Here is a 14,253-nt window from a genome sequence, read left to right as displayed (position 1 = left end):
ATTATTTTTCGAGGTTGGGAGGGGAACCAGCGGGGTCTCCTGTGGTGATGGTAGCCGCCAGGTTTCCTTAAGCAGGTTTCCTTACAGGGGCTAGGATCTTGGTGCAGTCGGTGATCCATTGGTGGAGGTTGTGGGCTGAGGAGTTGGCATCCGGTGGAGGGAAGTGGCGGAGCGCGGTGGTGAGCTGGGCTTTGGTGACCTTGGTTCTGTTTCTGCATGGGGGCAGTGGTCTTGGTGCTGCTCGACCATTTTGGAGAAGAAGAAGTGGACAGAGTGGTGGTCGGTCCAGTGGAGTTTGCAAATGTGTAAGGAGGAGATGTGGTTTCTGGAGGAGAAGACAGGGTCGAGGGTGTATCCTGCTGAGTGCGTGGGGAGATTGACCAGTTGCTTGAGTCTGAATGTGGCGAGGTTCTACATGAGGGTAGAGGTGTTTGGGTCACTGTGGTTGTCGAGATGAAATTTTAGCCACCCAGGAGTATGTAGTCTATTGAGTTGAGGGCTTTGGGTGGCGATGAAGTCAGCCAGTGCTTCGCTGAAGGGTGGGTAGGGTCCAGAGGTCTGAAGATGAGCGTTCCGTGGAGGGTGGTGTTAGGATTAGCTTGGATCTGAAAGTGAAGGTGTTCAGCGACGGGAGTCTGGATATCAATGCTGTTGTGAGGCAGAGAGATTTTTTGTGGATGATGGCGTCACCTCCTCCAGGTTGGTTGACGCGGTCTTGATGTATGATCTTCTAGCCGTTGGGGATGGCAGTGGTGATGTTTGGAGTTGAGGAGGTGGTGATCCAGGTCTCCTTGAAGAAGGAGCGATGGAGTCAAGGAGGTCCCAAACTTCTATTGCATGCTTGATGAGGGAGTCTTGAGTAGTATACATCTGAGATGTTCTGGAGGACCAGCGGAGGTGGGGTTTACGATGCGAGAACAGGTGAAGGTGCAGTTGTGGCAGGAGAATGGGCCTTGGGTGCCCTTGGGTGAGGTGCCGTGGCAGGCTGTTGAGCCTCCGGTGTTGAGGGCGTGCAAGGTCCTGGTGTCATATAGGTGGATGGATCAGGAACCAGGGTCTGTGGCACTTGGCGCAGTCCAGGTGGGGACGGGCACAGACGGGTTTGCCTTTGGCACACAGCGGTCGCCATTAAGAAGGGGAGTGGAAAAGGGAGGGGCTGCTAAGCTGGGAGGTGGGAGGGTGGGAAACACAGCGCTGGGAGGGGGCGAAGCGCAGGGGCAGCCGGGGAGACACACGGGGAATGGAAAATGGAGAAAAAAGGCAATAAAAAGCAAAAAGGCAAAAGGAGTTGAAAAAACAGAAAGAAAGGCAACAGAGCAAAAAGGCAGTAAAGGGGCACAGAAAAGGCAGAAGGCCGCAGAGAGAAAGACAGAAGGCAACCATTAGACCACCAAGGATGAGGCGTAGGCTGGAGCCAGTGGGTGGAGGAGGATCTCAAACACAACAAGCCAGGCAGACTCAAAGGGTGAAAGGCAGCAGCGGCAGTAGGTGGTGCTGCACGGGGAGCGCTGCTATCGCTGACCAGGGGTCAGTGAAGTCACTCCTATCACTGCACAGTGGCTGCCATTAAGAAGGGAAGAGAGAAGTGAGAGGGGTCATCAAGCTGGGAGGCAGAAGGGCAGGAAACACAGCGCTAGGAGAGGGGCGAGGCTGCAGAGGCAGGGGAGGTGCAGGGAACTTAGGAAAAAAGGCAAGAAAAGCAAAAAGGCAAAAGGAGTTGAAAAATCAGAAAGAAAGGCAAAAGAGCAAAAAGGCTGAAAAAGAGCACAGAAAAGGCAGAAGGCAGCAGAGAGAGAGGCAGAAGGCAACCACTTGGCCACCATGAATGAGGAGCAGGCAGGAGCCTGTGGGTGGAGGAGGGCCTTGAACACAAGGAGCCAGACAGGCTCAATAAGTGAAAGGCAGCAGCAGGTGGAGCTATGCGAGGGGAATGATGCTATTGCTGACCAGGAGTCAGTGAACTTGCTCCTATAATTGCATAGCGGCCGCCGTTAAGAAGGGGATGAGAAGGGAAGAGTTGGTATGCTGAGAGGTGGGAGGGTAAGAAACATGGCCGTGGGAGGGGGCGGGACCGAAGGGGCAGCAGTGGCAGGGGAAGCACAGAGAACAGAGGAAAAAAGGCAAAAAAAGCAAAAAGGCAAAAGAAGTTGAAAAAACATAAAGAAAGGCAACAGAGCAAAAAGGCAGAAAAGGGGCACAGAAAAGGCAGAAGGTAGCATAGGAAGAGAAAGAAGGCCATCAGTAGGCCACCAGGGATGAGACGCAGGTGGGAGCATGTGGGTGGAGGAGGACATCAAACACAACGAGCCAGGAAGGCTCACAGGATGAAAGGCAGCAGCAGCGGGTGGAGCTGCGCGAGGGGAGCAATGCTACTGCTGACCAGGGATCAGCAAAGTTGCTCCTATCACCGCAAAGCAGCCGCCATTAAAAAGGGGAGGGAAATGAGAGGGGTCGCTAAGCTGGGAGGTGGGAAACACAGTGCTGGGAGAGACGGGGCTGCAGTGGCAGCAGGGGAGGTGCGGGGAAAGGAGAGAAAAAGGCAAAAAAAGCAAAAAGGCAAAAGGAGTTGGAATAACTGAATTAAAGACAACAGAGCAAAAAGGCAGAAAAGGGACAGAGAAAAAGTAGAAGGCAGCAGAGAGAGAGACAGAAGGCAACCACTAGGCCACCAGGGATGAGGTGCAGACCACAGATTACAAGCTGGAGGAGGGCCACAAACACAACGAGCCAGACAGGCTCAAAGAGTGAAAAGCAGCAGAGGCAGCAGGTAGACCTGCGCGGGGGAGCAATGCTATCCCTGACCAGGGGAAAGAAGTGAAAAGCACATTTATTTCTCAGTTGAGGTGGTAAAGTTCAGAGTAATTTTCACTCCAACAGTGATTGCAAAACAAAACCCTTTTTCCTCCTATCAGAAACAGAGATTAATTCTACCCTAGTTCTTGGCCATCTCTTTAGTCTGACGTTTATATTCACTTCAATGGTGATGAAATGACACAGACACTCTCTACTGGGTCATTCCTTCATTCGTTCCCACTCTAAAACTTTTAATTTCTGAAAACAGAGACCACATTTCTGCTTTTATTGTGTTATTGCACTTTTGTAGATTTCATGGTGGATATGTCATAGCTTATTATCTCATCTTTGTATTTGTATATAAAAGGTAATTATCTATATTCCCAAATTAGTTACATGTTACTGCTAAAATATAAAAAAAGTTAAAAAAACAAAACGGCTACCCCCCTATTTTCCAGATTAAAATGGAGTTAAAAATGATTGCAGGGCTGCATGGACTAATGTCTTGTCATAAAAAAGACTACAAAAGTCATTATCTGCATTTTCTGTCTGCAGTAAGGCTTTTGTATTGAACCCCTTCTGTCTGCACTTCACTCAGTTCACCACCCATCACAAGCAATTACATCCAACCCCAAAGATAAGCATGACTTCACCTTCACTACAGAGATTTTCTCGATTTTTCAAACACAAGAGAAAATCCTTCTAATTGCTTAGATAATAGACTCATCTGCAAATCTAAACACATGAATCATGCTCTTTGTTGACATAAGAAATACTATGAATTTGACACTCTTAGCAATTATAGAACAAAACCAGAAGATTACTCACTTTTGTCCATGCCGTGGTTTCCAAGCCAGCCTTCAAACAAACGGTAACCACAACATACTGAAAAAAAATGACACAAGGGGAAGAAAATACATCAAATTCAGTTTTTCAATTGTAGTTTAGGTCTAACGTATACACGTTTTAATTAAATTGAATGTTGTAGACGTCCTACAGACTTACAGTGTAAACAATGTTTCCAACAAACAAGTAGTCTGTAACTTGTCCATTTGTAAATACTGCATCTAGAAAATACAGGAGAAATATATATCAGAAATGGTTCATATCAAGGTTCTTCAAATTTGCACAAAATCCCGCAGATATACAACACAATGTAATGTGACACATTTTGCTCTAGTGAGACCCAATGATCTCCTTGCTGCTCAGTTAAAAATCATCACATATATATTTTCAATACTATTCTCTCACGTTAAGTCGTTGCAATGTCAAAAATCATCCCAGGGTATGTATATTGTCAGCTATGAATACAGTGATCTGGAGGTAACAGATCATGTCGATAGCGACTGATGCGAAGCGGGCAACTAGCTGTAGAGTTCACTGAAAATAACCGAATGAAAATGCATAACATGTTCTAACATGGCTACACAATTTATATTTTCTACTTGTTTCTCCCTGTGAGTCTTCCCCACAAAAAACAATCATGTTAACTACTTGTCATTCTGGGAATACCAAAAACATTTATCAAATAGGTACAGCATTACCATGCATGCTACTTGCAAAGCAAGTTTACCAGCACCAAACTATCACTAGTAATTATAATTTTATTTGCAAACATTTTCACCCAAAATGTATATGATCATGAAAATTTAGACACTCGGGGTACACTGGAGCGATGTACTCATATATAGAAAGAAAAAAGAATTAGACAAACTGATCGTGCAAGCCTTGTGCTCTTTCGCTCTGAAAATTGTCCCTTAGAGTTTCACTAAAACAGAACGTAAGCCACCCAGTACAGGCCCTTAACAAAGAAAAGTTCTGATAAATTTTGCTACAATGAAACCTAGCCCATTCATATTAGGCATCAGCTTGGATAACTCAAAGTAATGCTCTCTACAAAATGGATGTGAACCTGAATGGATTTTATCTCTTCAAATCGCTTTCAAAATTACAAAAAGTAACAACCTGAAAATTGGTTAAGGATACTTCAATCCCTTTCTGGAGACTGGTACAGCATACAACTTTCGTCTCAGTAACTCTTAGGTCAAGTGTCATGTGCATGTCAAACATGCTGTTGAAAAAGTTTAAAAAATGCCTTTCTTTTCCATGGTCCATGCTCACATATAAGCCTCAGGGAATGAGGAAAAACAAGCTTTGGCCTTAAAAGGACCTTTTTATGTGGAGTATGCTTTATTTCACGCATGCAAAGGTTATGTGGTTTCAAGTGCTAGAATTTTGCTCTGTGTTTGGGATTCTCTGTGAGCTTTGTACATCGATAATAATTATGGCACACTGTCCCAGCATGAGAGAGGTAAAAAAAAGTTCCAAAACCAATTCTAAAACGAATCAGTCAAACACATTGGGGGTCATTATGACTTTGGCGGACGGTTTACAATGTCTGCCGACGTCCCAACGGTCAGGTTGCTGCCAGTGCGGCTGCCTTCCCATGTGACCCCATTACAAGTTACCCGCTGGGTCAGTGGGCGGAAACAGAGTTTTCACCCGCTGGCCCAATGGGTAACGGCCTACAGCATTGCCGCTGGCTCATAATAACCAGTTTGTTGTTTGCTTCTGCAGCTACTTTTGATTACTTTTTCTCCATATAAGCTCCTATGCCAATTAGCGTGTATGTTTATTTCAAGCTGGCATATTCATATCCGTGAATATCAATGTCTCTAGTAGCGTCAGTGTCATAACCTCACTACTATGTACCTTTTTATCAACTGTGCATCAACAGCAACCTTGCCTTCACATCTTTCACTTTAGTGTTGAGATCCTTACTTTTCAGTGATTCTCACAGGGGGCCAGAGGACAAAACCATCCAAACCACTCCAGGGAACAAACCCATGGGCCTCTGGAATGGCAAGGCTACAGTGCCAGTGCATTCACTTTTGCAGCCAACCCACGTTCAGATAAGTCAATGGCAACTTCCCTCCATGTAAACAGGTGTGGTAAGAATGTGGAGCAAAGACAACAAAGATTAGAGAAGAGATGAGCCTTGCACTACTTATCATACTATTAAAAAGGCTTCCAACTAAGTACTGCAACTCACTATGATTTATTTAATTACACAAACACCGAGCTGCTGCTGTATGACAACAAGCAATTATTTTCAGAAAAAGTACGGTAACTTAACTATAACAGATATATCCGATGCACACTTTGTGAAAAGAACATGTAAGCACTTTACCAGCCAATGTTAAGGACATTAATTAGTTGCCAAGTAAACACTGGCCAGAGCCTTAAGAATGGGGAGAGCTTTGGTTGAAAGCGAATTTTTCTGGTACGTAACATCACTGCATAAGCAGATACCAGCTCTCCTTAAGTGAGTGACCTGTCCGTCTGTCTATCCACTGTATGCCAGGCAAGTTTAATTAGCAAGTTTATTTAGCAATAAGCTTCTCATTGATTCAATTAAAAACAAAAATAAGAATTGGAAAGCGTGGATTCGATTAGTCCAGGCCAAAGTTGGTCCTCTTTTTGACTTCAAGCTATAGATGGCAACAAACCAACCAGAATCTACAGAGATGAAGACTGCTTATGTCAAAGAGTACAATTGAATGGAGTCAAATATGGATATTGAATAATCAGGAGCAACATAGATATGGATTGTTTACATCAAAGGATTTGAATATGGTGATTGCAGATCAGGTATGGATGCAGGCTAATCAAGAGCCACACAGATAAGATTATTTTTCTATCAAAAACTATCAAATACAGCTTGGAGGTGAACACAGATACCACTATTGAGATGTAGGGGACGACTATCTGTTCTAATAGTTCATTGTCAGGGGCCCATTACAGGTGCCAATCATAACCCAAGAATGTTGGGAAAACTGCTATGCTAAATAAATGTGCATCTCTAAGCAAATGTGTGTCTATACTTAGTGAAGATTTTCACTTTTTAGCAGCACTCCACATGCAGAATATAATGGATACATCATAAGAAAGTCATGTTTTTAAGTTTGATACCTTCAAACCTATCTCTGAGGAATGTTTCCGAACTTTTGTTATGTTAACTTAATCTGGCTCACCCATTGATCCCCTACCTTCTAGGATGTGGAAAGAGATGGGAGATAAACTCACCTCTCCCACGCTGCAGTTATGTAACCAATCTGTGGAATGGGCAATGTACCACAAAGGTGGAAGAAGGCAATAGTTACCCCCCTCTTCCTTCCTGACTAACTACAGGCCCATTTGTTGGAAATCAGGTCTCTAGTTGGCTGTGGTTTGCACCCTGTCCAAGTAGGGACCCTCCCTCTAGTCAGGGTAAAGGAGCCACGCAGCCCCTGCTCACCCTTTTGGTAGTTTGGCACGAGCAGTTAGGCTTATCTCAGAGGCAATGTGTAAAATATTTGTACACACACAGCAACACAATGGAAAGAAAGAAGTATTACACACCATTTTAGATAAGTAACCAATATTTACCTAAGGAAAACAAGATGAAATCAACACAAATCCAACATGCACAAGAAAATATATTAATTTTTAAAGATTAAATCTCAGAAAAGCATTTAGAAACCCAATAGCTCCAACTGGGGCTATCACAACATCTTGAAGGAGTCATTCCCAACAGTCCAATGCCACCGTGATAGAGTGCAGGCCAGTCATGGAGTTGCACAGACCCCCATGTACAGTACTTTTGGAAAACGAGGAAACAAAGACGGTGCACGAAGTCGGGGAGGAGTCGCTGGAAGCGGTGCTGCATTTGTTCATTAAAGCTACAGAAGAGGTGAGACATTGGTTCCTTACTGCTAGGCAGGGAGATGTAGATTCCTTGCAGTTGTAGGGAAGGTGATGCGGCATCGGTGGTGAGAGGTCGGTTCCCTATGATCCGGCGAGGTCTGTGAATCCAGCTGGTCAAGATGTGAGGGGTTCACTTGTCTGTGTCGTGATCACACCACAGGGCCACAGGTAGTGCAGCAGAGTCGGAGTCAGGTGTCCCAGACGTCAGGGACACGGCACCCAGGACTCACACTGTGGCAGGACTTTGGAGGCGCTGCAGCAGTGTCGGGCCTGCAGCATAAGTTGCGGTTGTTACACTCAACAGGGACAGTCAGACAGTGGTGCCGGTTCCGAAGTCATTCTGGAGTTGATATACTTGCTTTCTTCTTGGTTACACCAGAACTCACTCCCAAGGATCCAGGAACTGGATTTGGCACCACTTGGAGAGTCAGAACTCTCAAAAAGAGAGCCCAGGTGCTGTCTTTCATGTTCCTGAGACTTCCAACAGGAGGGAAGCTCAGTCCAAGCCCTAGAAGAACCTTTGGAAGCAAGATGTAGAAAGCAAATTCTAGTCCTTCCAGTCCCGGGACAGAAGCAGCAAGCAGCAGACCAACACAGTAAAGCAACAGGCAGAGTGGCAGTCCCTCCTACAGCAGCTAGTTCTTCTTCCTGGCAGAATGTCCTCACTCCAGAAGGATTCTAAAGTTGTAGTCTCAGAGGTTCAATAGTTATGTTCTCATTTCTGCCTTTAAAGCAGGCAAACTTCAAAGGAAAGTTTTTGTAGTGCACAAGACCTTGCCTTTCCTGTCCTGGCCCCAGACACACTCAGGGGTTGGAGACTGCTTTGTGCAAGGATAGGCACAGCTCTATTCAGGTGCAAGTGTCAGCACCTCTCACCACTAGAGCACAGGAAGACCGATCGAGATATGCAGGGCACACCTCAGCTCCCTTTGTGTGACTGTCCAAGGTGAATTCACAAACAACCCAACTGTCATCCTGACCCAGATGTGTATTCCACAACCAGGCATAGGCACAGAATGGTTCAGCAAGAAAAAAAACACTTTCTAAAGGTGGCATTTTCAAACTTCTAATTTAAAAAACAACTTCACCAAAATATGTATTTGTAAATTGTGAGTTCAGAGACCTCAAACTCCATATTTCTATCTGCTTCCATTGGGAAATTAATTACACTTAAAATATATTTCAAGGCAATCCGTATGTTAACCTATGGTAGAGATAGGCCTTGCAATAGTGAAAAACTAATTTAGCAGTATTTCACTATCAGGATATGTAAAACACACCAGTGCATGTGCTATCTTTTCAATATACTGCACGCTGCCCATCGGGCTGCCTGGGGCCTACCTTAGGGGTGACTTACATGTAGGGAAATGGAAGGTTTGAGCCTAACAAGGGGGTGCTCTTGCCAGGTCGAACTGACAGTTAAACAGATACCGCAGTGGCAGGGCTGAAACATGTTTACAGGACTACTCACGTGGGTGGCACAACCAGTGCTGCAGACTGACTGGTAGCATGTGATTTATAGGCCCTGGGCACACATGGTGCACTGGGGACTTCCTAGTAAATCAAATGTGCCATACATGGATAAACCAATCATCAATATAGTTTACATGGGGAGTACTTGCACTTTAGCACTGGTCAGCATTGGCAAAGTGCCCAGTGTCTTAAAGTAAGTGAAAATGAAATTCAGCACAGGATCAAAACAGGAAGGTCAGAAGCCAAAAAGATAGGGGAAACCAGCTGACAGGTCTAACACAATGATACTTTCCCCCCATCGTTTGGCCCCTCTCAACAGGAGACATCAGGTGCAGTTTGCAATCCTGGGGCCTTTATTTGACGACAAGTTATCTCAGGAAAGCCATGTCACTTAAGTCACAGCTCCCTGCTTTGCACTCTTCCGAGGTCTCGGGAAGTTGCTAACATTAGCACTTATCCAAGATAAACCTCTCATTGTGTGCAGTGTCATACTTAGGGAGCTGGACTACTGTAATGCCCTATTACTTAGAGCTCCTGACTATTTGGTCAATAGACTACATAGAGTCCAAGTGGCAGCAACTAAACTTGCATTAAATAGACACACAAACTTTACTGGGGCAATTTTAGTCAGGTAATAGGCGCTCCCTCTCAAAATAGGAATGGTTAATTATTAACCAGGCGGTTCTCACTCACTGGGAATTCCCCTACAACCCAGATAACAAACGAAGTTGTCCAACACCACAAAATTGAGCGGCACTCAATACATAATAATATTATAATGAGTTGAGACTGTACATAAATCAAATGTTCATCAATATGTAGTTCACAGTGTTTTTTTATTCTTCTCAATAATTCCTGTGTCCAAGAATATTCCTGTAACAATCTTTTCACATCGTCCCGTCAACACGTGTTTCGTCTGGGCTATACCCCTTTGACTTCCTCAGGACATTCTACAACAAACAACAATCTATATATAACATTCCATAATATATATATTAATATCTTAACCCCTCACCATCCAAAGTGGCCAATATATAACTCATCGTGTGAAAACCGTGATTCCAAGTAATGTGACCATGTCCAATTTCCAACTAGTAACATTGAGCCATCTCATTTAGCAAACACCAATATGTGCAACCGCATAACATCCTATTTTTTATATATAAATATCCAATAATTTACACACACAAACGATTCATATATGTGCTGCAATGAAAGTGCATGTGAATATTTTTATAAACTCAATCCCCAAATTATCTAAACAGATCATATCAACAAAGAAATTATTTTATAAATCGTACCTGATCCCAAATAAATTGTCTCTGTATATATTGATTTGTAATTGGATAGACAACTGAAGGGTAATTGTAATGTTGCACTCTGTAATACAAGTGTATGTGATAAACTCATAATATCGTCATTGTACAAAGCTTATGTTAAAAATCAGTGTCACAATGTTTATCTTGCTTACCTTGTTGAATTCGTTTTTACATTGTAACTAATATGGATGCCCTTTGAGGGTAAACGAGGGTATCCTAAGGAGAGAGGTATTATATTACTTGTCACTTCTATAATGTTTATCCCTGTTATATTTGGTCCCCATTGTTAGAGTAACTATCTCCTACCTTATTCCGGCAATAATGCGCTCCGCGAGTACAACGGAGAACTGCTAAATTGAAAAAAACGCGTTGCTCTTCCACGTTTATAAACCCGCCCCTACCAAACCCTAAAGATAGAAAGTGGACTATCAGTTCTATTGCGCGTGCCTCGCATTAGGTACATAATGTCCCAAACTAAGGAATCTGCCACAAAGTACATCTAAATTATTACATGAATCCTTCACATATAAAGGAATATGTCTCTACAAAGTATTTTATACTCAACTAAATATATATTCAATGAAAATCAAACCCTGCGATTTCTACCATGGAAGACAGACAGCTAAAAGTAATCAGAGTAACCCATAATTCAAATAGTCTATACTCCTAATAACATAGGCGGTCATTACAACCCTGGCAGTCCAAGACTGCCAGGGCTGTTGTGACGGAAGCACCGCCAACAGGCTGGCGGTGCTTCCAAGGTCATTACGACCGCGGCGGTCGCACCGCCGGGGCTGGTGGTTTCTCGCCACATTTGCCCCGGCGGTGATAATCCGCCTGGGCAGCGCTGCCCAGGGGATTACGAGTCCCCGACCGCCAGACTTTTCCTGGTGGTTTGAACTGCCAGGAAAAGGCTGGCGGTATGGGGAGTCGCGGGGCCCCTGACAGGGCCCCATGCAGCTTTTCACTGTCTGCACAGCAGACAGTGAAAAGCGCGACGGATGCAACTGCACCCATCGCACGGCCGCAACCCAGCCGGCTCCATTTGGAGCCAGCTCCTGTGTTGTGGCCGAGATACCCACCTGGGCCGGCGGGCGGAAACCAGGTTTGCACCTGCCGGCCCAGCTGGGATCTCAAAATGACCGCAGCGGGAGTGTGGCTGCATTGGCGGCCGCCCGGCGGTCAGATCTTGGTGGGCGGCTGAAGCCACCTGCCAAGGTCATAATGAGGGCCATAATGTCCTCTGATCCTTCATAGCATCACTATACCAATCATTTACTTCTTCTAAGCATATGTTTCTTAATGCTAATCACTTAAAGAACTTAAATGCCTAGAATCTTATAATAAAAAAATACTTAATATTAGGCAAGGATTAATCATATAGGTATCTACATTAATTCTATCGATAGACTCCTTGTTGGTTAACTGTCACCAAGAAAGTATTCCAATTCATGGTCAGAGTTTAGATCATGTTCTACAGCTCCTAGACGCATGATCCTAACTGACTCCCTCCTTCTCAATGCTAATTCCCTATTTCCACCTCTTGGATTCATCTCACAATGATCAAATCCAAAGAACTTAAAGTCTTTATGAGCTTCTCTAGGCTATAGGGTAACGTTCATCTTCTTGTTGTATGGCTCTCCAATGTTCCGCAATTCTGACCTTAAGGGGATGAATGGTACTGCCCACATATATTTTGTCACACTTACAGATCAACATATTAACAACATATTTCGTATTACAATTGATATAGGTTGTTATGTTAAATTTTGCATTACCAATGCTTTGAAATACTTTTTTGGCATGCCATGCCCATCTACACATTGCACAATTCCCACACTTGTAAAAACCAAAATTGTGTACATTAAGCCAGCTTGACTTAGTTTTCTCTTTTAAGTAACTAGGGCTTAACATATTATTAAGTGTCATCCCTCTTCTGTAAGATATACCCGGTTTACATCCAATGTATTACTTTAATGATTGATCCTGTAGTAAAATTGGCCAATGTTTCTTCATAAGTTTGATTAGTAGAGCTGAATTATCTGAATAATCTAATACTACCCTTATTTTATTATCATTACTGTACCCTTTATTCTTCACTTTTGTATGTTGTGCCAATGTGTGTGAACATGATATTTTAGACTTTTAACTGAGATTTTTTAATCAGATCTGGTGAGTAGCCCCTGTCTATAGGTCTTTGCTCCATATCCCTAATACAATCTTTAAAATCATCACTTGTACTGCAATTGCGTCTGGCTCTGACCATTTCGCCAAACGGTATTGCATCTATGTGTGTCTTCGGGTGTGCACTCGTTGCATTCAATATTGTGTTGCATGCTGTTGGTTTGTGATACAATCTACTTTCTATTTTGTTATCTTTAACCATCAATTACACTTCCAAAAAATCTATAGATTTAGAACTGTATTTGTAGGTAAACTTAATGTTAACTTCATTGTTATTGAGATGCGTACAGAATTCTTTTAAAGTTTCCTCATTTCCTGTCCAAATCATAAACAATCGTCTATATATCTTCCCCAATATAAGATGTATGTCTGGCATTCCGCTGCTCCTGGACCCCATACCCACTTCTCTTCGAACCATCCCATAAATAAGTTTGCATAAGAGGGAGAAATTCTCGACCCCATAGCTACCCCTTGTTTCTGTTTGTACCAATCATTTTTAAAAAGAAAATAATTGTGATCAAGAATAAGATCTATCATATGTAATATCATCTCTGTGTGTTCCATCAGACTTGCTGATCTTCTATTCAGCATGTATTTAATCGCTTGAGTACCTGTCTCGTGTTTGATGCTAGTGTATAAGGCAACTACATCCAGTGTGAATATAAGCATATTTGAATCCCATTGAATATCAGCAAGCAGCTTTAATATATGTTTATTGTCCTTGATGTACGAAGGAAGGTTAATCACAAGGGGTTGCAGAAATATGTCCACAAACTCTGATAGTCTTTCCGTGGGGCCTCCCATACCAGAAACTATCGGTCTCCCTGGTGGAAAATCACATTGTTTGTGTATTTTGGGTAAGGTATATAGACATGGAAATCTAGGACGATTCACCTGTAAATACGAATATTCATCATCATCCAATAGTTTTGCATCATACCAATTTTTAAGCAATCCATTAATCTTACTAACCAAACCAATCATACGATTGTACATCATTTTTTCATTGCAATTGTCATCACTAAGCTGTGCATATACTTCTGTCTCATAATCCTCACGATTCATAACGACTATATTGCCACCTTTATCAGCACGTTTTATGATCAGTTCATCATCATCTTTCAATGTTTTCATTGCTTGATATTCTTTGAACGTTAAGTTATATTTCCGTATTTGTCTATGTTGAGATTCATATTTATTCAAATCATTCCATACTAGTTTATAAAAAACATCAATGTTATTATCCATAATCTGTCTAGGTACCCATGTTGATTTTCATTTTAAACCGCAGGTAAGATGTAGAATGGACATTACATTTAATTCCTGCAATATTGAGGACGTGGTTGTTGGAAAATCCTCATAATCAGTGATGGACATTAATGCCATTGTATCATATATGTCTTGTATCAAAAAATCACTTAGTACTATTGTGATATGACAGATTGTCGATTTCAGTATCGTTTTTTTATTAATCTCAAAATACTTCTTAAGTTTCAACCCCCTAACAAACTTGAACAAATCAATTTTTGATCTACATGTATCCCCTCTATTAGTGGGGCAGAAACCCATCCCTTTATTTAGAAGTGTCAACATGTCACTTGTTAGTACTTTATTGGATATGCTGACTACATTATTTTTATCCTTTAACTATGAACTCATATCTTCTTGTCCCGCGATCTCGTTGTCATACCAGAGTATTGGTTTCCTGCTTTTGCCTCTCCTACCTCTCCTGGTCTTC

General features: G+C 42.8%; 1 protein-coding gene across 1 annotated transcript in view; it reads right to left on the bottom strand.

Annotated features, from left to right (window-relative positions):
• ATP8A2 (ATPase phospholipid transporting 8A2) overlaps nucleotides 1-14,253 on the bottom strand; it is a 1,954,943-nt gene that overhangs the window by 444,281 nt on the left and 1,496,409 nt on the right. The window contains exons 31-32 of the mRNA XM_069202231.1: nucleotides 3,799-3,860; nucleotides 3,622-3,678 (exon numbers count right to left, since the gene is read on the bottom strand). Of these exons, the coding sequence (XP_069058332.1) occupies nucleotides 3,622-3,678; nucleotides 3,799-3,860 (119 nt within the window). The remainder of the gene's footprint in view (nucleotides 1-3,621; nucleotides 3,679-3,798; nucleotides 3,861-14,253) is intronic.

This window comes from Pleurodeles waltl, chromosome 8 (assembly GCF_031143425.1).
Source record: "Pleurodeles waltl isolate 20211129_DDA chromosome 8, aPleWal1.hap1.20221129, whole genome shotgun sequence".
Taxonomy (NCBI): domain Eukaryota; kingdom Metazoa; phylum Chordata; class Amphibia; order Caudata; family Salamandridae; genus Pleurodeles; species Pleurodeles waltl.
The sequence above is the reverse complement of the archived record's forward strand: the minus strand, read 5'-3'. Positions and strand labels throughout refer to the sequence as shown.